Raw genomic sequence first — 26,879 nt, forward strand, 5'->3', positions numbered from 1 at the left:
GACATCACTGCAGGAGTTCCGCAGGGTAGTGTCCTCAGCCTAACCATCTTCAGCTGCTTCATCAATGAGCGTTCCAATGAAGGGAGTGGAAGTATATCAGAGTGTTGCAGTGAGGGCTGTGGGGTGTAACAGAGAGTTACAATTAGTGGTTTGGGCTATATCAGTGTGTTCCAGTGAGGGGTGTGGTTTGTATCAAGGGGTGTGGGATATATCAGAGTGTTACAGTGAGGGGTGTGGGTTATATCAGGTTGTTACAGTGAGAAATGTGGGATATATCAGAGTGTTACAGTGAGGGGTGTGGGATATATCAGACTGTTACAGTGAGGGGTGTGGGGTATATCAGAGTGTTACAGTGAGGGGTGTGGGGTATATCAGAGTGTTACAGTGAGGGGTGTGGGGTATATCAGAGTGTTACAGTGAGGGGTGTGGGGTATATCAGTGTGTTACAGTGAGGGGTGTGGGATATATCAGACTGTTACAGTGAGGGGTGTGCGGTATATCAGAGTGTTACAGTGAGGGGTGTGGGATATATCAGAGTGTTACAGTGAGGGGTGTGGGATATATCAGAGTGTTACAGTGAGGGGTGTGGGGTATATCAGAGTGTTACAGTGAGGGTGTGGGATATATCAGAGTGTTACAGTGAGGGGATGGGGTATATCAGAGTGTTACAGTGAGGGTGTGGGATATATCAGAGTGTTACAGTGAGGGGATGGGGTATATCAGAGTGTTACAGTGAGGGGTGTGGGGTATATCAGAGTGTTACAGTGAGGGGATGGGGTATATCAGAGTGTTACAGTGAGGGTGTGGGATATATCAGAGTGTTACAGTGAGGGGATGGGGTATATCAGAGTGTTACAGTGAGGGGTGTGGGGTATATCAGGGTGTTAAAGTGAGGGGTGTGGGGTATAACAGAGTGTTACAGTGAGGGGTGTGGGGTATATCAGAGTGTTACAGTGAGGGGTGTGGGATATATCAGAGTGTTACAGTGAGGGTTGTGGGGTATATCAGAGTGTTACAGTGAGGGGTGTGGGGTATATCAGAGTGTTACAGTGAGGAGTGTGGGGTATATCAGAATGTTACATTGAGGGTTGTGGGGTATATCAGAGTGTTACAGTGAGGGGTGTGGGGTATATCAGAGTGTTACAGTGAGGGGTGTGGGATATATCAGAGTGTTACAGTGAGGGGTGTGGTGCATATCACAGGGTTACAGTGAGAGGTTTGGGGTATATCAGAGTATTGCAGTGAGGGGTGTGGGGTATATCAGAGTGTTAAAGTGAGGGGTGTGGGATATATCAGAGTGTTACAGTGAGGAGTGTGGGGTATATCAGAGTGTTACAGTGAGGGGTGTGGGATATATCAGAGTGTTACAGTGAGGGATGTGGGATACATCAGAGTGTTACAGTGGGGTGAGTGGGGTATATCAGGGTGTAGCAATGAAGGGTGTGGAAGTATATCCACGTGTTACAGTGAGGGGTGTGGAGTATATCAGAGTTTTACAGTGAACTGTTTGGGGTATATCAGAGTGTTACAGTGAGGATAATTGGGTAAATGTGGTTTGCAGTGAGGGGTGTGGGGTATATCAGAGTGTTACAGTGAGGGGTGTGGGGTATATCAGAGTGTTACAGTGAGGGGTGTGGGGTATATCAGAATATTACAGTGAGAGGTGTGGGGTATATCAGAATATTACAGTGAGGGGTGTGGTGTATATCAGAGTGTTACAGTGAGGGGTGTGGGGTATATCAGAGTGTTACAGTGAGGGGTGTGGGATATATCAGAGTGTTACAGTGAGGGGTGTGGGATACATCAGAGTGTTACAGTGAGGGGTGTGGGGTATATCAGAGTGTTACGGTAATGGGTGTGGTGTATATCAGAGTGTTACAGTGAGGGGTGTGCAGTATATCAGAGTGTTACAGTGAGGGGTGTGGGATATATCAAAGTGTTACAGTGAGGGGTGTGGGATATATCAGAGTGTTACAGTGAGGGGTGTGGGGTATATCAGAGAGTGTTAGAGTGAGGGGTGTGGGGTATATCAGAGTGTTACAGTGAGGGGAGTGGGATATATCAGAGTGTTACAGTGAGGGGTGTGGGGTATATCAGAGTGTTACAGTGAGGGGTGTGGGGTATATCAGAGTGTTACAGTGAGGGGTGTGGGATATATCAGAGTGTTACATTGAGGGGTGTGGGGTATATCAGAGTGTTACAGTGAGGGGTGTGGGGATTATCAGTGTTACAGTGAGGGGTGTGGGGATTATCAGTGTTACAGTGAGGAGTGTGGGGTATATCAGAGTGTTACAGTGAGGGGTGTGGGGATTATCAGTGTTACAGTGAGGGGTGTGGGGTATATCAGAGTGTTACAGTGAGGGGTGTGGGGATTATCAGTGTTACAGTGAGGGGTGTGGGGATTATCAGTGTTACAGTGAAGAGTGTGGGGTATATCAGAGTATTACAGTGAGGGGTGTGGGGATTATCAGTGTTACAGTGAGGGGTGTGGGGATTATCAGAGTGTTACAGTGAGGGTTGTGGGATATATCACAAAGTTACGGTGAGGGGTGTGGCATATATCAGAGTGTTACAGTGAGGGGTGTGGGATATATCAGAGTGTTACAGTGAGGATTGTGGGATATATCAGAGTGTTACAGTGAGGGGTGTAGGGTATATCAGAGTGTTACAGTGAGGAGTGTGGGATATTTCAGAGTGTTACATTGAGGGGTGTGGGGTATATCAGAGTGTTACAGTGAGGGGTGTGGGATATATCACAGTGTTAAATTGAGGGGTGTGGGGTATATCAGAGTGTTACAGTGAGGGGTGTGGGATATATCAGAGTGTTACATTGAGGGGTGTGGTGTATATCAGAGTGTTACAGTGAGGAGTGTGGGGTATATCAGAGTGTTACGGTGAGGGTTGTGGGATATACCAGAGTGTTACATTGAGGGTTGTGGGATATATCAGAGTGTTACAGTGAGGGGTGTGGGGTATATCAGAGTGTTACCGTGAGGGGTGTGGGGTATATCAGAGTGTTACAGTGAGGGGTGTGGGATATATCAGAGTGTTACATTGAGGGGTGTGGGGTATATCAGAGTGTTACAGTGAGGGGTGTGGGATATATCAGAGTGTTACATTGAGGGGTGTGGGGTATATCAGAGTTTTACAGTGAGGGGAGTGGGGTATATCAGTGTGTTACGTTGAGGGGTGTGGGGTATATCAGAGTGTTACAGTGAGGGGTGTGGGATATATCAGAGTGTTACGGTGATGGGTGTGGTGTATATCAGAGTGTTACAGTGAGGGGTGCGGGGTATATCAGAGTGTTACGGTGATGGGTGCGGTGTATATCAGAGCGTTACGGTAATGGGTGTGGTGTATATCAGAGTGTTACGGTGATGGGTGTGGTGTATATCAGAGTGTTACGGTAATGGGTGTGGTGTATATCAGAGTGTTACGGTGATGGGTGTGGTGTATATCAGAGTATTACGGTAATGGGTGTGGTGTATATCAGAGTGTTACGGTGATGGGTGTGGTGTATATCAGAATGTTACGGTGATGGGTGTGGTGTATATCAGAGTGTTACGGTGATGGGTGTGGTGTATATCAGAGTGTTACGGTGATGGGTGTGGTGTATATCAGAGTGTTACGGTAATGGCTGTGGGGTATATCAGAGTGTTACGGTGAGGGGTGTGGTGTATATCAGAGTGTTACGGTGATGGGTGTGGTGTATATCAGAGTGTTAATGTGATGGGTGTGGTGTATATCAGAGTGTTACGGTATGGGTGTGGTGTATATCAGAGTGTTACGGTAATGGGTGTGGTGTATATCAGAGTGTTACGGTGATGGGTGTGGTGTATATCAGAGTGTTACGGTAATGGGTGTGGTGTATATCAGAGTGTTACGGTAATGCGTGTGGTGTATATCAGAGTGTTACGGTAATGGGTGTGGTGTATATCAGAGTGTTACAGTGAGGGGTGTGGTGTATATCAGAGTGTTACGGTAATGGGTGTGGTGTATGTCAGAGTGTTACGGTAATGGGTGTGGTGTATATCAGAGTGTTACGGTGAGGGCTGTGGGGTATATCAGAGTGTTACGGTAATGGGTGTGGTGTATATCAGAGTGTTACGGTAATGTGTGTGTTGTATATCAGAGTGTTACGGTAATGGGTGTGGTGTATGTCAGAGTGTTACGGTAATGGGTGTGGTGTATATCAGAGTGTTACGGTGAGGGGTGTGGGGTATATCAGAGTGTTACGGTAATGGGTGTGGTGTATATCAGAGTGTTACGCTAATGGGTGTGGGTTATATCAGAGTGTTACGGTAATGGGTGTGGTGTATATCAGAGTGTTACGGTAATGGGTGTGGGGTATATCAGAGTGTTACGCTAATGGGTGTGGTGTATATCAGAGTGTTACGGTAATGGGTGTGGTGTATATCAGAGTGTTACGCTAATGGGTGTAGGGTATATCAGAGTGTTACGGTGATGGGTGTGGTGTATATCAGAGTGATACGGTGAGGGGTGTGGTGTATATCAGAGTGTTACGGTAATGGGTGTGGTGTATATCAGAGTGTTACGCTAATGGGTGTAGGGTATATCAGAGTGTTACGGTGATGGGTGTGGTGTATATCAGAGTGTTACGGTGAGGGGTGTGGTGTATATCAGAGTGTTACGGTAATGGGTGTGGTGTATAGCTGTGTTATAGCGATGGGCGAAGTATTAAATTAACATCCTGCCTCCCTATTTGTTGCATGTGAAATGTCCCTTGACACCCACATGAAGAAAATGGATATGTGTTGTCAGTGTGTGGGTCAACATTTCTCCTGTTAATGGCATCAGCAACAATAGATAAACTGGTGATTAAGTGACTTTACAGTTGGTGGGATCTTGCTGTGCATTTATTGGCTGCGGTGTCTGTTGTTTTCTTGCCCCAAAGGTGTGCGCCTGGATCGTGTGAGGGGTGGCCGACAGAAGTACAAGCGACGGTTTGAGGAGGCAGGTGTTGGATACCTGAACTCACAGTGTTGTCAACCCAGCAAAAAATCAGGTAGCGGCCGAGGCTCCTTATTGCTCAGCCGACTGTGTCAGTCCAGGTGAAGGAACCGTGCGAGGTGATGGGTGAAAACTCTCTCTATCAGCATTGTGCTCGGGCAGGAGTCACTGCATTCACCAAATTCAAAACTGCCTGGAGTGGAAATGAGGTCGTAGGAGGTTTTCTGCTGAATTGTCTTTGAAATATACAGGCACAGCAGCAGGAGGCCATTCAGCCCACCATCTCTGTGCTGGCCCTTTATTGAAGCACTCCGAAGCTAATCCCACTGCACTGCTCTCTCCTCACACTTTCCTTCACTTGGCCAATGAAAGAAGCAACCAGCTCAAATAACCCAACTGATAAAACAAACATTTCATAAAGGGAATTGAAATAATGCTGGGCAAATAGTTCACTCACAGGGAGACATGAGGTCAGGGGAGAAAGAGGGGTCAGGTGAGTCGCAGGGTGGTGGGGTTGAGGGAGGGTCTGAATATTGTGAGGGCCAGAGCATGGTGAAGGTCAGGGGGCAGTGAGGGTCAAAGGGCACTGACGGTCGGAGGGCGGTGATGGTCAACAGGCGGTGAAGGTCGGAGGACACTGAGGGTCAAAGGGCAGTGAAAGTTGGAGGGCAGTGAGAGTCAGTGTGCAGTGAGGGTCAGAGGGTGGCGAGGGTTGGAAGGTGGTGAGGGTCAAAGGGCAGTGAGAGCCGTAGGGCAGTGAGGGTTGAAGGGTAATGAGGGTCAGAGGGCGGTGAGGGTTGAAGGGTAATGGGGGTAATCCGACAGACTATGAGCTTTCATTGGTACCTGACTGAGCTAATGAATATCCAACAATCAGAGTCACTGGGAGTCAGCTCATCATTTCAAAACTTTATTTTTTCTTCCAGGGAATAAAATTGTCTCCCATCTCCTATTGGTGGAACCAGACAAGCTCTTCGCTATGGCTGACCCAACAACCCCTGAGAGTGATGTCAAAGTCCTCACAACGCTCTGTGACCTGGCAGACAGAGAACTAGTCATTGTCATTAGCTGGGCTAAACATATCCCAGGTACCAATAACCCCACTGAACGGAAATCGTGGGGGTCACCATGATCCTCCCACATCTTTAAGCAAGTGTGAGTGTGAACAAGTATGTGCCCGTTTGTGTGTGTGTGTGAGTGAGTGTGAGCGAGTGTGTGAGCAAGTGTGAATGTGAGTGAGTGTGAGTGTGAACAAGTATGTGCCCGTTTGTGTGTGTGTGTGAGTGAGTGTGAGCAAGTGTGTGAGTAAGTGTGATGTGAGCGAGTGTGAGTGTGAACAAGTATGTGCCCGTTTGTGTGTGTGTGTGTGTGAGAGTGTGAGCGAGTGTGTGAGCAAGTGTAAATGTGATTGAGTGTGAACAAGTATGTGCCCGTTTGTGTGTGTGTGTGAGTAAGTGTGAGCGAGTGTGTGAGCAAGTGTGAATGTGAGCGAGTGTGAGTGTGAACAAGTATGTGCCCGTTTGTGTGTGTGTGTGTGAGTGAGTGTGTGAGCAAGTGTGATGTGAGTGAGTGTGAGTGTGAACAAGTATGTGCCCGTTTGTGTGTGTGTGAGTGAGTGTGAGTGTGAACAAGTATGTGCCCATTTGTGTGTGAGTGTGAGCGAGTGTGTGAGCAAGTGTGATGTGAGCGAGTGTGTGTGTAAGCGTGTGTGAGTGTGAGCGATTGTGAGTGTGTAAACATGTGTAAATGTGAGTGAGTAAGTGTAAGTGTTGGTGTTGTTCTAGATTTAACTATTCCGATACACTCTTGGCTGGTCTTCCTCTTTCTAACGTGTATAAACTTGAGATCATCCATAACTTTGCTGACCATGTCCCATCTTGTGCAAAGCCCCATTCCCCTATCACCCCTGTGCTCACTGACGTACATTGGCTCCTGGTCAGACAACCCCTTGATTCTAAATCCATCCATGGTCTTGATCCTCCCTATCTCTGTAATCTCCTCCAGCCTTGGCCACAATCCTCCGATATAGCTACACTCCTCTAATTCTGGCCTCTTGTGCAACCCCGATTTTAATCTGTCCACCATTGCCTGGGCCCCAGGCTCTGGAATTCCCTCCCTAAACCTCTTTGCCTCTCTATCTTTTCTCCTTTAAGAAAATACTTTAAAATTAACTCTTTGACCAAGCTTTTGGTCACCTGCCCTAATATCTCTTATGTGGCTCAGTGTCATACTTTATTTTATAGTGCTCCTGTGAAGTTCTTTGGGGCATTGTAGTATGTTAAAGGTGCTATATATTGCTGTTGTGTGTGTGTGTGTGTGTGTTAGAGTTTGTGTGTGTGTGTGTCAGTGTGTCTGTATGTGTCAGTGTGTTTATCTGTGTGTGTGTTTGCTTGAGTGTGTGTATTTGCATAGTTTACTTGTGAGTCTATGTGTGAGTGTAGGCATGAGAATGCGTGTAAATGTGTGTTGATGTACGAGTGTGTGTGAGTTCCATGTGAGTGTTTGTGGGCTGTTGCATAGGGAATTAAACAAAGTGATAAGTCAGACAGTGAAATGTAATCAATTGGCCTCCCAACTCACCAATAAATTATCACCATCAGAAGAATGTTTCTCCACAGTCACTGCACAAATATTGAAGAAATGTTGGGAATCAGTTCAAACCCTGGGGTGTTGGGAGAGTGGGAATTAGAACTAGTACAAACTGGCTTTTTAAAATGTGTTTTTGGGATATGAGGGTCTCTGGCTGGGCCAGCATTTATTGCACATCCTTAATTGTCTGTATGAAGGTGGTGGTGAGCCGCCTTCTTGAACTGCTGCAGTCCATCTGCTGCAGGTACACCCACAGTGCTGTTGGGGAGGGAGTTCCGGGATTTTGACCCAGCAACAGTGAAGGAACGGCCGATATATTTCCAAGTCAGGATGGTGCGTGGCTTGGAGGGGAATTTGCAGGTGGTGGTGTTCCCATGCATCTGCTGCCCTTGTCCTTCTAGGTGGTAGAGGTTGCAGATTTGGAAGGTACTGTTGAAGGAGGTTTAGTGAGTTGCTGCAGTGCATCTTGTAGATGGTACACACACTGCTGCCCTATGTGTCGGTGGTGGATGGGGTGGCAATCAAGTGGGCTGCTTTGTCCTGGATGGTGTCGAGCTTCTTGTGTGTTGTGGGAACTGCACTCATCCAGGCAAGTGGATTCCATCACACTTCTGATCTGTGCCTTGTAGATCGTGGGCAGACTTTGGAGAGTCAGGAGGTGAGTTACTCACTCAGAATTTCCACTCTCAGAGCTATTCTTGTAGCTACAGTATTTATGTGGCTAGTCCAGTTCAGTTTCGGGTCATTGGTAACCCCCAGGGTGTTGATAGTGGGGGATTCAGCAATGGTAATGCCATTGAATGTCAAGGGGAGATATTCATATTTCCTGCATTGTGTATTTCACAAATTAGTCCTGTAAATCTTAAACAGCTAACATGTTCTAAATTTTCTTTTTAATTTTCTTTTCTGCTTTGAGGGTGTCCTTGAAGCGTTTCCTCTGCCCTCTTGGACCTCACTTGCTGTGTCAAAGCTCTGAGTAGAGTGTTTGTTTCGAGAGTCTCGTGTCAGGCATGTGGATGATGTGACCTGCCCAGCGGAGCTGATCGAGTGTGGTCAATGCTTCAATGCTGGGGATGATGGCCTGAGTGAGAACACTGACCTTGGTGTGCCTATCCTGCCAGTGGATTTGCAGGATCTTGGGGAGGCAGCGCTGGTGGGACTTCTCCAGAGCTTTGAGGTGCCTGCTGTACACAGTCCACATCTCTGAGCCATATAGGAGGGCGGGTATCACTAAAGCTCTCTAGACCGTGAGCTTGGTGGTTTGAAGTCCTGGTCTTCAAACACTCCCATCCTCAGGCAGCTGAAGGCTGTGCTGGCACACTGAAGGCGGTGTTGAACCTCGTCATCAGTGTGTGCCCTTATTGACAGTGGGCTTCCAAGGTACGGAAATTGGTCTACGTTTACCAAGGCCTCGTTGTGGACTTTGATAACTTAGGGGCTGGGTGGAGGGTGGTGGGGCAGCAGTGCAGTGTGGAGTGGGCAGGTCCGTACAGAACCTTTGTCTTACAGATGTTTAGTGCAAAGCCCATACTCTCGTAAACTTCGGTGAAGGTGTTGACGATGGTTTGGAGCTCGGTCTCTGAGTATGCGCAGACACAAGCATCATCTGCATCCTGTAGTTCAATGACAGAGGATGGAACGACTAGCGACAATCCATGGAATTCGACGGGCATCACAAGGCAGATCAACCTCAGAAATTACTCTTATTGCCTCAGATCATGTTCTAACATCGAAATATCTAGACTGTTTTGACAAAATTGGCAGTTTCAAGGGAGCTACAATATTACACTTGCAGGAGATTGCAAGTCCGTCAACTGATCTGGTACAATTTGCACTAGGCAAATGTCAGCAGCTACAAGGATAAATGGCAAAAGATTCCACACTACAGAAATTGCGGAAAACTATCACTGAAGGATGGCCTGATTCAATTCAGCATGTCCGTGAATGTGTGAGACAATTTTGGCTTTACCAGGACGAGCTAGGCATCTCCCAGGGAGTAATTTTTAAAGCAGACAGGTCATCATACCGGAATATTTATGACCTGATATTCTTCAACAACTTCATCACTCACATATGGGCACAGTTTGGATGAGAAGACTTGCAAGGGAGACAGTCTATTGGCCAGGTATGAACAATGACATTGAAGTCATTGTAAAGAGGTGTGAGGCACTTGACATATGTCAAGGACATACGCCAAGTCAGCACAAAGAACCATTGATTCCGCATGAAGTCCCTACCCATCCTTGGTCCAAAATTGTATCCAAACTCTTTCATGTCCATTGCACTGACTCATCGTCATTATCGATTACTTTACCAAGTACCCCATTATTCGACAATTGCACAAAATGTCAAGCACACTCTAAGTGCTATTTTCAGTTTATTTGGTGGGTCTAGGGGAGGTCGTTACAGATAATGGTCTGCAATTTATTCGTAAGCCGTTTCAGGATATATGTGAGAAGTGGTATATTGATTACACTACTTCTTCTTCTCATTATCCCAGATCTAACGGTCTAGCTGAATGAATGATTTCACTGTGAAATCCCTAATTCTCAAATGTAGACAGACCAAGTAAGATCTACACCTTGCAATGTTACATCTGAGAGCAACACCTTTAACTGCAACTATTGCATCACTGGCAGAGCTCATGTTTGTCAGACCAGTGCATACCAAAGCAGGTATGCACCTACTCTTACCCATTCTACTCTCTCAGAAACTAGAGAGAAACTTTTAAAACTGCAAGAGAAGATGAGCATTGTGCACAATAAAAATGCAGGTAAAGAATTGCCAAGTTTACAGTTGGGACAACAAGTTCCCATCCAGGATCCCACAGAAGGTTCAAGGCAACCAGCCAAGGTGACAGGGATTTGTTCAGAACCAAGGCCCCATGAAGCCATTACACAGAAAGGTGCAACAGTGAGGTGTATCCGAGGACAAATCAGATCCATTCCAGATCCTCAACCACCGTACAGTCCTATTGCATCGAGGACAAGATCCCAAATGAAACCAGGAACAAGAATGACAATCCCACAGCTCACTGTGAGCAATTAAAGAAATCTTCAGATGAGGAAGTTACTATGACAAGATCTGGCCAGACCAGCAGATTAGGTCTACGCTTTAGAGACTCACTGATGCACCAGTCCTATACACTTAGGTAGTGGTAACTAAACATGAACATGTATTGTAAATAGTTACACTTCTTTGGAAAAGGGGATAGTATCTTTAAAAAGAAAGGGGGATGTTGTAATATGCCTTTAAGGGATTGCAGCATGACATCACTAGAGGGATAGTTTGTCATATGATCCAGTTTCAGTTTCACTTTAGCCTATGAGCGCAAACAGTTCTGCTGCTGATGTTTGAAGCTTTCTGTACATTACATTTGTTCTCATGTGTATAGTTTAAATAGATAAACCCACAACGTGTTTCCCCAATTCCTCATGGCTGATTTGTGCTTTTATGTCATTATAAAAACACAACAGCCCTATCGATCTTTAACGGTTTACTTGATCTAGATTTTCTTTTTAATTTTCTTTCCTGCTTCTCCTCAAACATTTCTTGCTCCTTCTGAGGGTGTTGACTGTAAATCAGCTTTTACAAATTTCGGCTATAGTTTGTTTCCTCAAACAAACTTTGTTCAGATAGTGAAATGTTGGTAAGATATTCAACCATAGGAGGATCACAGATAAACCTGATCCCCATCCAATATTCTCTGAGAGAGTGACTCCTTAACCCCTCACCCCTCCTCAACCCTCACCCCTCCTCCTGTCACCTCTTCTTCAACCCTTACCTCCGCTCGTCCCATCCTCAAACCCCACCCCTTTTCACTGCTTCCTCACCCCCTTCTCAATGCTCACCTCCCAGCTCAGCCCCTTCTTAATCCTCACCCTCTCCTCAACCCTCACCCTCACCCCCTGCTCAGCCCCTCCTCAACCCTCACCCCCTCCTCAACCCTCATCCCTCAACCCCTGCTCAGCCCCTCCTCAACCCTCAGCTGCTCCCCACTCCCTCCGCTGCTCCTCCTCCCACCCCCTTCCCTGCTTCCTCCCATTCCCCCACCCCTTCACCAACCAGATACTCACTCCCTCCTCATTTCCCACACCACATCCCCTCTCCAACCTCCCTCACACCCCAACCCCTACGCTTCACCCCACATCCCCTGTCCAACCTCCCTCACACCCCAACCCCTAACCTTCACCCCACATCCCCTCTCCAAACTCCCTCACACCCCAACCCCTACCCTTCACCCCACATCTCCTCTCCAACCTCCCTCACACCTCAACCCCTGTCCTTCACCCCACATCTCCTCTCCAACCCCTGTCCTTCACCCCACATCTCCTCTCCAACCTCCCTCACACCCCAACCCCTACCCTTCACCCCACGTCCCCTCTCCAACCCCCCTCACACCCCAACCCCTACCCTTCACCCCACATCTCCTCTCCAACCTCCCTCACACCTCAACCCCTGTCCTTCACCCCACATCTCCTCTCCAACCCCTGTCCTTCACCCCACATCTCCTCTCCAACCTCCCTCACACCCCAACCCCTACCCTTCACCCCACGTCCCCTCTCCAACCCCCCTCACACCCCAACCCCTACCCTTCACCCCACATCTCCTCTCCAACCCCCCTCACACCCCAACCCCTACCCTTCACCCCACATCTCACCTCCAACCTCCCCCACACCCCAACCCCTACCCTTCACCCCACATCACCTCTCCAACCTCCCCCACACCCCAACCCCTACCCTTCACCCCACATCCCCTCTCCAACCTCCCTCACACCCCAACCCCTACCCTTCACCCCACATCTTTCTGTTTTCCAAATTTATTATTTTGCAGGATGCCAAAATGGGGTCCACTCCCCACTCAGTCTCTGACCATCCACAGCTCGGTGCCCAGTCTCTGACCATCCACAGCTCGGTGCTCAGTCTCTGACCATCCACAGCTCGGTGGTCAGTCTCTGACCATCCACAGCTCGGTGCCCAGTCTCTGACCATCCACAGCTCGGTGGTCAGTCTCTGACCATCCACAGCTCGGTGGTCAGTCTCTGACCATCCACAGCTCGGTGCTCAGTCTCTGACCATCCACAGCTCGGTGCCCAGTCTCTGAACATCCACAGCTCGGGGGGATTTAAAGTGCAATTCATGCAACTGTTTGACAGTCAACCTGTTGGCATGGGAAACTCTTTCGAGTTATCAACAGTCACAGATTGCAACTCTTTCGAGTACAATCACAGTTCTTGGTTTCCGGGAGTGGGACATGAACCCACAACCCTCTGATTCAAAGGCGAGGGTGCTATGCACTGAGCCACAGCTGACACCTCCCTGAACAGTCTCTGAACATCCACAGCTCGGTGCCCAGTCTCGGACCATCCACAGCTCAGTGCCCAGTCTCTGACCATCCACAACACGGTGCCCAGTCTCTGACCATCCACAGTTTGGCGCCACTAACTCTCCACAATCTGATTTCTCTGTCCCTCTCTATGATCTTTTCCAATTTGGGTGTTTGGTTTCCCCAAACCTTTTAGCTGGGCTTCCAAACACAGATAATAAAAGGGTTTGCCATTGGTAATGGAAATTGCTCTCTGTCTATCTGATACAAATAATTCAAACTGAAAGTGCCTCACTAAGTGGAAATGAATGAAGTGTCTGAATGTGAAGGCTGTGTGGCTGTGATCGATTTGTTTCTAGGAGCTGGTAGCATCTCCCTGCACAATGTCACTGGGATCAGGTCCATTTGTTTTTGGCTCCTCCTCTTTTCTCAGTTTTCCATGATTCCTGGTCCCAGAGAACCCACACTTTCAGTCAACTATTCCATAAATGAGGCATCACAATTTAAGCCCGTTCCTGTCTTTAACAGAGGTACATTCATCCCCTCACACTCACAAACCCTCACACTCACACTCACAAACCTTCACACTCACACTCACACACCTTCACACTCACTCACAAACCTTCACTCTCACACTCACAAACCCTCACACTCACACTCACAAACCTTCGCACTCACACTCACAAACCTTCGCACTCAAACTCACAAACCTTCACACTCACACTCACAAACCTTCACACTCACACTCACAAACCTTCGCACTCACACTCACAAACCTTCGCACTCACACTCACAAACCTTCGCACTCACACTCACAAACCTTCGCACTCACACTCACAAACCTTCGCACTCACACTCACAAACCTTCGCACTCACACTCACAAACCTTCACACTCACACTCACAAACCTTCGCACTCACACTCACAAACCTTCGCACTCACACTCACAAACCTTCACACTCACTCACAAACCTTCACACTCACACTCACACACCTTCACACTCACACTCACACTCACAAACCTTCACACACTCACAAACCTTCACACTCACACTCACAAACCTTCGCACTCACACTCACAAACCTTCGCACTCACACTCACAAACCTTCTCACTCACACTCACAAACCTTCGCACTCACACTCACAAACCTTCGCACTCACACTCACAAACCTTCGCACTCACACTCACAAACCTTCACACTCACACTCACAAACCTTCACACTCACAAACCTTCACTCACAAACCTTCGCACTCACACTCACAAACCTTCACTCACAAACCTTCGCACTCACACTCACAAACCTTCGCACTCAAACTCACAAACCTTCACACTCACACTCACAAACCTTCACACTCACACTCACAAACCTTCGCACTCACACTCACAAACCTTCGCACTCACACTCACAAACCTTCGCACTCACACTCACAAACCTTCGCACTCACACTCACAAACCTTCGCACTCACACTCACAAACCTTCGCACTCACACTCACAAACCTTCACACTCACACTCACAAACCTTCGCACTCACACTCACAAACCTTCGCACTCACACTCACAAACCTTCACACTCACTCACAAACCTTCACACTCACACTCACACACCTTCACACTCACACTCACACTCACAAACCTTCACACACTCACAAACCTTCACACTCACACTCACAAACCTTCGCACTCACACTCACAAACCTTCGCACTCACACTCACAAACCTTCTCACTCACACTCACAAACCTTCGCACTCACACTCACAAACCTTCGCACTCACACTCACAAACCTTCGCACTCACACTCACAAACCTTCACACTCACACTCACAAACCTTCACACTCACAAACCTTCACTCACAAACCTTCGCACTCACACTCACAAACCTTCACTCACACTCACAAACCTTCACACTCACAAACCTTCACTCACAAACCTTCGCACTCACACTCACAAACCTTCACTCACACTCACAAACCTTCACACTCACAGACCTTCACTCACAAACCTTCGCACTCACACTCACAAACCTTCACTCACACTCACAAACCTTCACACTCACACTCACAAACCTTCACACTCACACTCACAAACCTTCACACTCACACTCACAAACCTTCACACTCACAAACCTTCACTCACAAACCTTCGCACTCACACTCACAAACCTTCACTCACAAACCTTCACACTCACACTCACAAACCTTCACTCACACTCACAAACCTTCACACTCACAAACCTTCACTCACAAACCTTCGCACTCACACTCACAAACCTTCACTCACACTCACAAACCTTCACACTCACAGACCTTCACTCACAAACCTTCGCACTCACACTCACAAACCTTCGCACTCACAAACCTTCACACTCACACTCACAAACCTTCACACTCACACTCACAAACCTTCGCACTCACACTCACAAACCTTCGCACTCACACTCACAAACCTTCGCACTCACACTCACAAACCTTCACACTCACACTCACAAACCTTCACACTCACACTCACAAACCTTCGCACTCACACTCACAAACCTTCGCACTCACACTCACAAACCTTTGCACTCACACTCACAAACCCTCACACTCACACTCACAAACCTTCGCACTCACACTCACAAATGCCAGGCACAGTGGGCGGGCCCGGGAGCAGCTGTGTAATGGTCCATACCGGCCCTGACTGCAACTTCATTCACGGGATGTGGGTGTCGCTGGCTGGGCCCAGCATTTATTGCCCATCCTTTGCTGCCCTTGAGAAGGTGGTGGTGAGCTGCCTTCTTGAACCGCTGCAGTCCATGTGATGTAGGTACACCCACAGTGCTGTTAGGGAGGGAGTTCCAGGATTTTGACCCAGCGACAGTGAAGGAACGGCCGATATATTTCCAAGTCAGGATGGTGAGTGGCTTGGAGGGGAACTTCCGGGTGGTGGTGTTCCCATCTATCTGCTGCCCTTGTCTTTCTAGATGGTAGTGTTAATGAGTTTGGAAGGTGCTGTCGAAGGAGCCTTGGTGAGTTCCTACAGTGCATCTTGTAGATGGTAAACACTGCTGCTACTGTGTGTCGGTGGTGGAGGGAGTGAATTTTTGTGGATGTGGTGTCAATCAAGCGGGGCTGCTTTATCCTGGATGGTGTCGAGCTTCTTTAGTGTTGTGGGAGCTGCACTCATCCAGGCAAGTGGGGAGTATTCCATCACACTCCTGACTTGTGCCTTGTAGATGGTGGACAGGCTTTGGGGAGTCAGGAGGTGAGTTACTCATCGCAGGATCCCCAGCCTCTGACCTGCTCTTGTAGCCACAGTATTTATATGGCTAGTCCAGTTCAGTTTCTGGTCAATGGTAACCCCCAGGATGTTGATAGTGGGGGATTCAGTGATGGTAATGCCATTGAATGTCAAGGGCGATGGTTGGATTCTCTCTTGTTGGGGATGGTCATTGCCTGACACTTGTGTGGTGTGAATGTTACTTGCCACTTGTCAGCCTAAGCCTGGATATTGTCCAGGTCTTGCTGCATTTGGATATGGACTGCTTCAGTATCTGAGGAGTCGTGAATGATGGTGAACATTGTGCAATCATCAGTGGAGTGACCATCCCCACTTCTGACCTTATGATGGAAGGAAGGTCATTGATGAAGCAGCTGAAGATGGTTGGGCCGAGGACACTACACTGAGGAACTCCTGCAGTGATGTCCTGGAGCTGAGATGACTGACCTCCAACAAACACAAGCATCTTCCTTTGTGCTGGGTATGACTCCAACAGCGGAGAGCTTTCCCCCGATTCGCATTGACCCCAGTTTTGCCAGGGCTCCTTGATGCCACACTCAGTCAAATGCTGCCTTGATGTCAAGGGCAGTTACTCTCACCTCACCTCGGGATTTTGGCTTTTTTGTCCATGTTTGAACCAAGGCTGTAGTGAGGCAAGGGGGTGGCCTGAATTCTGATGCATGTGTGATGTGGAGGCATCATAGCCCAATCTGCAACCAGCCATGGGATAATTTTAACATATTGGGTTCTCATCTATACCTGTTTTACACTCTGCCCCATTCTGACTTCAACTGGGGTATAAAACTGGGTGTTGGGTGAGATGGGAGACAGGCTCCAGCAGAGACACTGGACCAGATGCAGGAATCCTGGCAGAACTTCCTCTCTCGAACTCTAACCTACAGATGTTCAAGAACAGCTCCTCCTGGCAAATTCAGCACAGATCAGATCCTGAACCTGCAATCTCAGCTGAGCGTGTGTGTGTAGCTGTGCCTTGACTGAGAACACAAGTGTGTGTTCGTAAGTGTTGTGTGTGTGTGTGTGAGCATAAACTTGTGAGTGTGACAGTGTGTGAGTCTGTGTTTGCGGGTGAAAGAGTGTGTATCATGTGTGTGTATCTGTTTGTGTGAGTGTGTGTCACAGTATGTGTGCACGTGTGTGTGTACGTGACACTGTGTGTGTGTACGTGACACTTTGTGTTTGTGTGTATGTGGCACTGTGTGTGTGTATGTGACACTGTGTGTGTGTGTGTGTGTGTATACGTGACACTGTGTGTGGGTGTGTGTGTGTGTGTATGTGACACTGTGTGTGCGTGTGTACGTGACACTGTGTGAGTGTGTGCATGTGACACTGTGTGAGTGTGTGTATGTGACACTGTGTGAGTGTGTGTGTCACTGTGTGTGCCTCTGAGTGTGTGTATACCTGTGTGTGTGTGCGACGCTGTGTGAGTGTATCTGAATGTGTGTATACGTGTGTGTGTGTGTGTGTATGTGACACTGTGTTAGTGTTTCTGAATGTGTGTATACGTGTGTGTGTGACACTGTGTGAGTGTATCTGAGTGTGTGTATACGTGTGTGTGTGTGACGCTGTGTGAGTGTATCTGAGTGTGTGTATACGTGTGTGTGTGACACTGTGTGAGTGTATCTGAGTGTGTGTATACGTGTGTGTGTGTGACACTGTGTGAGTGTTTCTGAGTGTGTGTATACGTGTGTGTGACACTGTGTGTGTATCTGAGTGTGTGTATACGTGTGTGTGTGTGACACTGTGTGAGTGTATCTGAGTGTGTGTATACGTGTGTGTGTGTGACACTGTGTGAGTGTTTCTGAGTGTGTGTATACGTGTGTGTGACACTGTGTGAGTGTATCTGAGTGTGTGTATACGTGTGTGTGACACTGTGTGAGTGTATCTGAGTGTGTGTATACGTGTGTGTGTGTGACACTGTGTGAGTGTAACTGAGTGTGTGTATACGTGTGTGTGTGTGACACTGTGTGAGTGTTTCTGAGTGTGTGTATATGTGTGTGTGTGTGTGACACTGTGTGAGTGTATCTGAGTGTGTGTATACGTGTGTGTGTGTGACACTGTGTGAGTGTTTCTGATTGTGTGTATACGTGTGTGTGTGTGACACTGTGTGAGTGTTTCTGAGTGTGTGTATACGTGTGTGTGTGTGACACTGTGTGAGTGTATCTGAGTGCGTGTATACGTGTGTGTGTGTGACACTGTGTGAGTGTTTCTGAGTGTGTGTATACGTGTGTGTGTGACACTGTGTGAGTGTTTCTGAGTGTGTGTATACGTGTGTGTGTGTGACACTGTGTGAGTGTATCTGAGTGTGTGTATCCGTGTGTGTGTGACACTGTGTGAGTGTTTCTGAGTGTGTGTATACGTGTGTGTGTGTGACACTGTGTGAGTGTATCTGAGTGTGTGTATACGTGTGTGTGTGACACTGTGTGAGTGTATCTGAGTGTGTGTATACGTGTGTGTGACACTGTGTGTGTATCTGAGTGTGTGTATATGTGTGTGTGTGTGACACTGTGTGAGTGTATCTGAGTGTGTGTATACGTGTGTGTGTGACACTGTGTGAGTGTATCTGAGTGCGTGTATACGTGTGTGTGTGTGACACTGTGTGAGTGTTTCTGAGTGTGTGTATACGTGTGTGTGTGTGTGACACTGTGTGAGTGTATCTGAGTGTGTGTATACGTGTGTGTGTGTGACACTGTGTGAGTGTTTCTGATTGTGTGTATACGTGTGTGTGTGTGACACTGTGTGATTGTTTCTGAGTGTGTGTATACGTGTGTGTGTGTGACACTGTGTGAGTGTATCTGAGTGTGTGTATCCGTGTGTGTGTGACACTGTGTGAGTGTATCTGAGTGTGTGTATACGTGTGTGTGTGTGACACTGTGTGAGTGTATCTGAGTGTGTGTATACGTGTGTGTGTGACACTGTGTGAGTGTATCTGAGTGTGTGTATACGTGTGTGTGTGTGACACTGTGTGAGTGTATCTGAGTGTGTGTACACGTGTGTGTGTGTGACACTGTGTGAGTGTATCTGAGTGTGTGTATACGTGTATGTGTGTGACACTGTGTGAGTGTTTCTGAGTGTGTGTATACGTGTGTGTGACACTGTGTGAGTGTATCTGAGTGTGTGTATACGCGTGTGTGTGACACTGTGTGAGGGTATCTGAGTGTGTGTATACGTGTGTGTGTGTGACACTGTGTGAGTGTTTCTGAGTGTGTGTATACGTGTGTGTGTGTGACACTGTGTGAGTGTATCTGAGTGCGTGTATATGTGTGTGTGACACTGTGTGAGTGTATCTGAGTGTGTGTATACGTGTGTGTGACACTGTGTGAGTGTTTCTGAGTGTGTGTATACGTGTGTGCGTGACACTGTGTGAGTGTATCTGAGTGTGTGTATACGTGTGTGTGTGTGACACTGTGTGAGTGTATCTGAGTGTGTGTATACGTGTGTGTGTGTGACACTGTGTGAGTGTATCTGAGTGTGTGTATACGTGTGTGTGTGTGACACTGTGTGAGTGTATCTGAGTGTGTGTATACGTGTGTGTGTGTGTGTGACACTGTGTGAGTGTATCTGAGTGTTTGTGTGACACTGTGTGAGTGTATCTGAGTGTGTGTATACGTGTGTGTGACACTGTGTGAGTGTATCTGAGTGTGTGTATATATGTGTGTGTGTGACACTGTGTGAGTGTATCTGAGTGTGTGTATACGTGTGTGTGTGTGACACTGTGTGAGTGTATCTGAGTGTGTGTATACGTGTGTGTGTGTGACACTGTGTGAGTGTATCTGAGTGTGTGTATACGTGTGTGTGTGTGACACTGTGTGAGTGTATCTGAGTGTGTGTATACGTGTGTGTGTGTGACACTGTGTGAGTGTTTCTGAGTGTGTGTATATGTGTGTGTGTGTGACACTGTGTGAGTGTATCTGAGTGTGTGTATACGTGTGTGTGTGTGTGACACTGTGTGTGTATCTGAGTGTGTGTATACGTGTGTGTGTGTGACACTGTGTGAGTGTATCTGAGTGTGTGTATACGTGTGTGAGACACTTTGTGAGTGTATCTGAGTGTGTGTATACGTGTGTGTGACACTGTGTGAGTGTATCTGAGTGTGTGTATACGTGTGTGTGACACTGTGTGAGTGTATCTGAGTGTGTGTATACGTGTGTGAGACACTGTGTGAGTGTATCTGAGTGTGTGTATACCTGTGTGTGTGTGTGTGACACTGTGTGAGTGTATCTGAGTGTGTGTATACCTGTGTGTGTGTGTGTGACACTGTGTGAGTGTATCTGAGTGTGTGTATACCTGTGTGTGTGACACTGAGGGCAGGATTTTTCTCTCTCGGGTGGTTTGCGCCCAACCTGAACCGGTGTAAAATAGCTCACGGTGACATCAAGCCTGCATCCTGAAGCCATCGTGCACCCGCGCGATATTTTGGTCGGCGGGTCTGCGCAGGAGTCAGCAACGCGCCCACTGACAATTAATAGGGTTGTTAAGCCCATTAATAAACTCATTGAAGTGAATGTTTCTTTGCCCGTCCAACCTTACAGTTGGTGAGCGGGCGAAAAGGCCAAGCGGCCTTTGGGTTTTTGAGGAAACCTCATCCAGGGGCAGGATGAGGTTCCCGATGTTAATTAAAAATAAAATAAAATAAAAATGCTTAAATCTCATTTTTAATATGTCGCTGCTCATGTGACAGAGTCACCTGACAGGGACATGTTTACCTTCATTTTAAAACCTTTATTTTTAATGTCAGTAATCTCCAGCTCCCTGAGGGAGCTCTGTGCCTTTGGGGAGCTTTCACTGAGTCACCCGCCCGCCTGCGCAGACTTCCACACTCACCCCACCCCAGGCAGCGCTGAGCGTTTCAGCGCGCGATTCACACTGGCTGCCTCTCGATCGCGGGCAGGGCCCGATGGTGGGCAGCCGACTGTTTACGGCTGCGCCCAGGCCCAACCACCAGCACCTGGGAGCCCGAATCACACCCGCCAACAATTACAAGGCCATTAAAAAGCCAATTCAGCTGCATTTTACATTCCCTGTGAGATGTCGCACGGGCAAAACAGGCAGGCGGACAGTGAATAATTTGCTAAACTTCACCCAAGGGCGGGATAAAAAGGGTCAGCAGCATTGCCAGTGTGAGGAGTGAGGAGTTTAGGGGATAGTTTGCTGCTGGTTGCTTATTTGAACTTGACAGCTTCATCTCTGTTCTGAGCTTTATTCTTAGCATTTCCAGGCTCCATTCCAGGATTTATTGGTGTCTCCAAGGCCCCTGGAGGATTCAGACCGTGTGGACCCTTCCAGGTATCAGACAGCCTCCTGTTACCCTGGGAATGGGGATTGTGGTCTCCGCTGGGGCACCTCCTCTGAGGAGGGAGAGAGGGGCAGAAGGGAGAGGAGGCCGGGTGTCCCAATGCAGCTTCCAGGGGAGGGACCTGTGGGAGGAGAGGCGCAGGCACAAGGGGCACAGGGTCAGCAGGTAGTTCAAGGCGGAAGGGGCCACAGAAAACACCACTATCCTGCTGCCAGGGTTTACAGGCGGCAATGCAGCTACCTCAATATGTCTGAGGTGCAATGCCAAAGGAGGCTCCGTCTCTCCAGGGAGACAGTGACCTCCATCTGTCAGATGATCGGCCCTGAGATCAGCTCCGACTGTGTGGGTGGACACCCCATGCCAGTGGCTCTGAAGGTCACAGTGGCCCTCAACTCCTATGCCTCCAGCTCTTTCCAGGGCTCAGTGGGGGATCTGTGTAGAGTCTCCCAATCAGCTGTCCACAGTTGTGTCAAACTGGTGACAGACGCTCTGTTCAGGCGGGTACTGACCTTTATTCTTTACCGTATGGACGAGGCCAGTCAGGCTGAGTGAGCCAGAGGCTTCACGGCCATTGCTGGCTTCCCCCGTGTCCAGGGTGCTATAGACTGTACACATGTGGCCATCAAGGCCCCAGCGGGTCAGCCGGGTGCCTTCGTCAACAGGAAGGGCTCCCACTCCATGAACGTGTAGATAGTGTGTGACCACAGGATGCTGATTCTACAAGTCTGTGCAAGGTACCCAGGCAGCTCCCATGACGCTTACATCCTGAGACACTCCCAGGTGCTGAGACTCTTCAGTGCTCCAGCCCGGCTGGATGGATGGCTGCTGGGTGACAAGGGCTATCTGTTGAAAAGGTGGCTCATGATGCCTCTCTGCCACCCAAGAACAGGCAGAGCAGCGTTACAGTATGAGTCATGCTCCCACAAGGGCGATGGTAGAGAGGACCACAGGTCTTTTAAAGATGTGCTTCTGATCCCTGGACCGTTCAGGACGAGGACTCCAATACCCCCCAGAGTGGGTGTCACTGATAGTGGTTGAATGCTGCACTCTCCACAATCTGGCACTGGCAAGGGGGGACCCACTGGAGGAAGAGGATCTTGAGGCAGCTCCACAGGCCTCAGAGGATGGATCCAGTGGTGAATCAGAAGAGGAGCTGGTGAGGAGAACACTGAGGGTGTGGAGTCAGACCTAGATACCCTCCAGAGAGGCAGAGTACCTCATTCATCTCCCACACTGGCACTGACCACCTGAGGTCATTGCCGCTGTGAGGGTTGAAGGTCCGAGCGCAACCCCAGGAACCCCTGATTCTGTCCCTGGAGCTGCCTCTCCATGAGAGTCGCCACTCTCTCAATGGAGGAGGCAGTGGGTTTGGCCATAGGGGTCAATGCAGTCCTCATGCTCCGCATGGACACCTCCAGAATGGGGACTATGGCACACAGACCCTCATGTATCTCCGCCAGACCCTCCCACACATCCCGCTGGACATCCAGCATCTGTCACCTAATGGACGACGCCAGAGGCTCATCATCAGCCTTTGACTCAGCATCGTCCTGGTCTCCAGCAGCCCTCTGACTGCCGGCATCTTGGGCCTCTGCCTCTGCCTGCTCCTCAAGTGAGTGTGAAATGCCCTCACCGCTGTGCACCAACATTCTAGCTGCCAATCTAATGCCCACTGAGGTGCTGGCATCTGCGTTGGTGTCTGGTTCAGAGAGCGGGTGTGATGCAGGTGCAAATGTAGCCTGGTGATCCTCCAGTGTCAGGAGTTCCCCTTCGGGGTCCAGAGAGCGAGTGCGTACTGGGGAATCTAAAAGGGAGAATAGGACATGTCATTAGTTAAAGTCATCACACTGTCCCTGTGTGTGCCAGGCACCCTGGTGAGACAGTGGAGATCTGCATCATGGTGCCCTTGTCTCTCAATGATCAATGGGGACTCCAGGTTTGAGGCTCCCATCAATGGAGAGACTACACTGGAGTGTTGCACAGTCCGAAACTCTCACCTCTGTGCCCTGCACTCTGACCTTCGCCTGGTACCCCCGCCTCTCCATGCCCGGCTGCACGGGGAGAGGGCCAGTTCTCCAGCTCCAGGGCGCTCTGCTCCAATCGGCTGAGCAGCAGCAGGGTGGGTGGGGCTTCCACCCGTCTGTGACCCTCTCTGATTGGTTATGGCTCATCTTCTCCTGAAAGGACAGAGGAGCATTGATGAGTTCACTCTCTACCTGCAGCCCCATTGCAGCCTGGCCAACCCCAGCTGAGGAACACCTCGCAGGGCACATCCGAGTCGTGGCCCTCGACCCGCCAGACACTCAGTTCAAGCAGCCAGGGCTCACCCCCTTGGCCAGCTCCAGTGTCAGTGACAGTTGGCACACAGACTGTAACAGGCCTGAGCTCCACGGGGTGGACAGCTACACCTTAACACTTCAACACACTGACCCATACCACAGGGTCCTCACCCTTCCCGAGCAACAGCAGGTCATTGAACCTCTTCCAGCACTGCACCCATGTGCACTGCACCACCTCATGGCTGCTAACCTGTGCTGCCACCTCCTCCTGTGCCCTCTTGGTGAGGTGTGGTGGTCACCTCCTCCCAACTCCGGGACAAGCGTGTCCCACCTGGCAGCCACCTCCTCCAGCAGGACCGCGAGGCACTCAGCCGAAAACCTGGGGGGTGCTGAGTGCCCACTTGGCCTGCCCTCCTGCCTGGTGTCTCCAGCCGCACTGGACTCCATCACATTAAGTAACGAGAACCGGAAGAGGATCTCGTGTAGCAGCCTCCAAGGGGCAGCCTGTGCTGTTTTAAAACCAGCTGCTGGGTTACCAGAGGACCCGGCGACTGGCAGTTCCCCATTCTCGCTCAGCCCTTCTCAACCAGCGGGGAGACGTGTTTCATGCTGGGTGGGGCCTTAACTGGCACCAGTGTGAAATCTCAGCCGGGGGCCAATTGTGGCAGTGGCTCATTTCCCCATCGACCGAGCCTGCCCGACAAACCGAAACTTCGGCCTTGTGTGTGTGTGTGTTTGTGTGTGTGTGACACTGTGTGTATGTGTGAGTGTGAGTGTATGTGTGAGTGTGACACTGTGTGTGTCTGTGAGTGTGTGTGTGTGTGTGAGTGTATGTGTGAGTGTGACACTGTGTGTGTCTGAGTGTGTGTGTGTGTGACACTGTGTGTGTGTGTGAGTGTGAGTGTGTGTGTGTGTGACACTGTGTGTGTGTGTGAGTGTGAGTGTATGTGCGAGACACTGTGTGTGTCTGAGTGTGTGTGTGTGACACTGTGTATGTGTGAGTGTGTTTGTGTGTGACACTGTGTGTTTCTGAGTGTGTGTGTGTGAGACACTGTGTGTAAGTGTGAGTGTGTGTGTGTGTGTGAGACACTGTGTGTGTCTGAGTGTGTGCCTGTGTGAATATACGTGTGCATTCACACAGTGAGTTGAGAGAGATTAAAGCTTTGACATCAGAAACTTTAATGCCTGTGAAGGACCTTACTCCCTGACATAGTTTGTCTCTTCTGATCTCCTTCCTATCGACCTGCTGATTACTATCTGTTAATTAATGTTTTCTAAACCCTGTTTTGTATTAATCAGCTAAAAAAAATGAAAATAAGAGTCACTTGGGACCCAGAGGCAGAGGTGTCGTCCAGATAGAAATCTCCAATAACAAGTAATGAAAGTGATCTGCATCATTCAATCTCCCTCTTACAGGATTCCTCAGCCCAGTAGTTATAATGATGGAGCTGAATGAAAGCTGTCATGTGGAGGTCAGTTTGACTTGAATGCAGCTGTCAGTGGTCAATGCTTCAGGCAGTTCTCGCCGCTCCTCACCAGCCTAAAAATGCCAAATCCGCATTTTGATCCTCCGAGCTGTTGAGTTGTTGAGTTTCTGTACATTAAATGGTGAAAGTTAATGAGGGGCTTTTGATGTAGAAAGATTTTCTATCCAAATTTTCAATCAGTTTTCATTTTCAGAAAAAAATATACATCAGAATTCAGCCACTCCCTTGGCCCCGACATTTTCCACCCTTCCCCACCCCCTCTCCGCCCTTCCCCCTCACTCCAACAATCCCCACCCCCTCTCCGCCCTTCCCCCTCACTCCAACAATCCCCACCCCCTCTCCGCCCTTCCCCCACACTCCAACAATCCCCACCCCCTCTCCGCCCTTCCCCCTCACTCCAACAATCCCCACCCCCTCTCCGCCCTTCTCCCTCACTCCAACAATCCCCACCCCCTCTCCGCCCTTCCCCCTCACTCCAACAATCCCCACCCCCTCTCCGCCCTTCCCCCTCACTCCAACAATCCCCACCCCCTCTCCGCCCTTCCCCCTCACTCCAACAATCCCCACCCCCTCTCCGCCCTTCCCCCTCACTCCAACAATCCCCACCCCCTCTCCGCCCTTCCCCCTCACTCCAACAATCCCCACCCCCACCTCCATCTCTCCCAACTCCCCTTCTTCTCCCCTCTTTACCTTTGCTCTCACCCGACTCCTTTCCCCAACCCCATGCACCTTCCTTGCCCCCAGTCTTTGCCCCCCCCACAACCCCTAAACTTTCTCCCTACACACACCCATCTGCCAGCCCTTGTCCTCCCACTACGGTTTCCCCCCAGCCCCCACTCTTACACCCCCACCCCAGCTCGCTCCTTCCCGCAGGTCACCAAGTTAGTATATCCATGCTGTTTCCTGGAATGTGACCGGAAACACGATCAATAAGGAAATCATGGTGAGGTGATTGGTTCCTGAAAGCTGGTCATTCAGGAGGACAGAGCCAGAGATGAGATGAGTTACAGTTTACAGTGAGGAGTGACTCTGCCACAATGTTGGTTGGCAGAGGAGGCGGCACAGGGGAGTTTAACCTAACCAGGGGATCAGGGGGTTGTAGATGGGAGGAGACAACATTTGATGTGACCCTCCTGAGGTGGCAGCTTCAATGTCCAGTAAACTCGATCTGCCAATCTTACATTTGTCTTAATTCTCACAGGTTTCTCCACATTGTCACTGGGAGATCAGATGGGCCTCCTGCAGAGTGCCTGGATGGAGGTGCTGATCCTGGGTGTTGTGTTCCGCTCGCTGCCCTATGGTGAAGGATTGGTCTATGCGGATGATTTAATCATGGAGCGAGAACAATGCCGGATGATTGGATTACTTGACCTTTACTGCACACTCCTGCAACTGGTTACAAAGTACCGCAAACTTCAGCTTGATAAGGAAGAGTTTGTGACACTGAAAGCCATGGCCCTGGCTAATTCAGGTACAAATCCCCATTCATCACCTCCCAATCTCGGCCTATACTATGGAGAATGGTAGCATTGTGGTTATGTTGCTGGGCTAATAATCAAGAGGCCAGGACCAATGTCCTGGAGACATGAGTTAAAATCCCAACTTGGCAGCTGGGGAATTTAAATTCAATTAATGAAATAAATCTAGAATTA

The 26,879-nt window shown here is 49.1% G+C and overlaps 1 protein-coding gene across 1 annotated transcript in view; it reads left to right on the forward strand.

Annotated features, from left to right (window-relative positions):
• Positions 1–26,879, forward strand: part of LOC144671431 (estrogen-related receptor gamma-like) — a 58,096-nt gene that overhangs the window by 16,961 nt on the left and 14,256 nt on the right. Inside the window, exons 3-5 of the mRNA XM_078533333.1 lie at positions 4,916–5,026; positions 5,898–6,059; positions 26,429–26,698. Of these exons, the coding sequence (XP_078389459.1) occupies positions 4,916–5,026; positions 5,898–6,059; positions 26,429–26,698 (543 nt within the window). The remainder of the gene's footprint in view (positions 1–4,915; positions 5,027–5,897; positions 6,060–26,428; positions 26,699–26,879) is intronic.

Source organism: Cetorhinus maximus, chromosome 32 (genome assembly GCF_964194155.1).
Source record: "Cetorhinus maximus chromosome 32, sCetMax3.hap1.1, whole genome shotgun sequence".
NCBI lineage: Eukaryota > Metazoa > Chordata > Chondrichthyes > Lamniformes > Cetorhinidae > Cetorhinus > Cetorhinus maximus.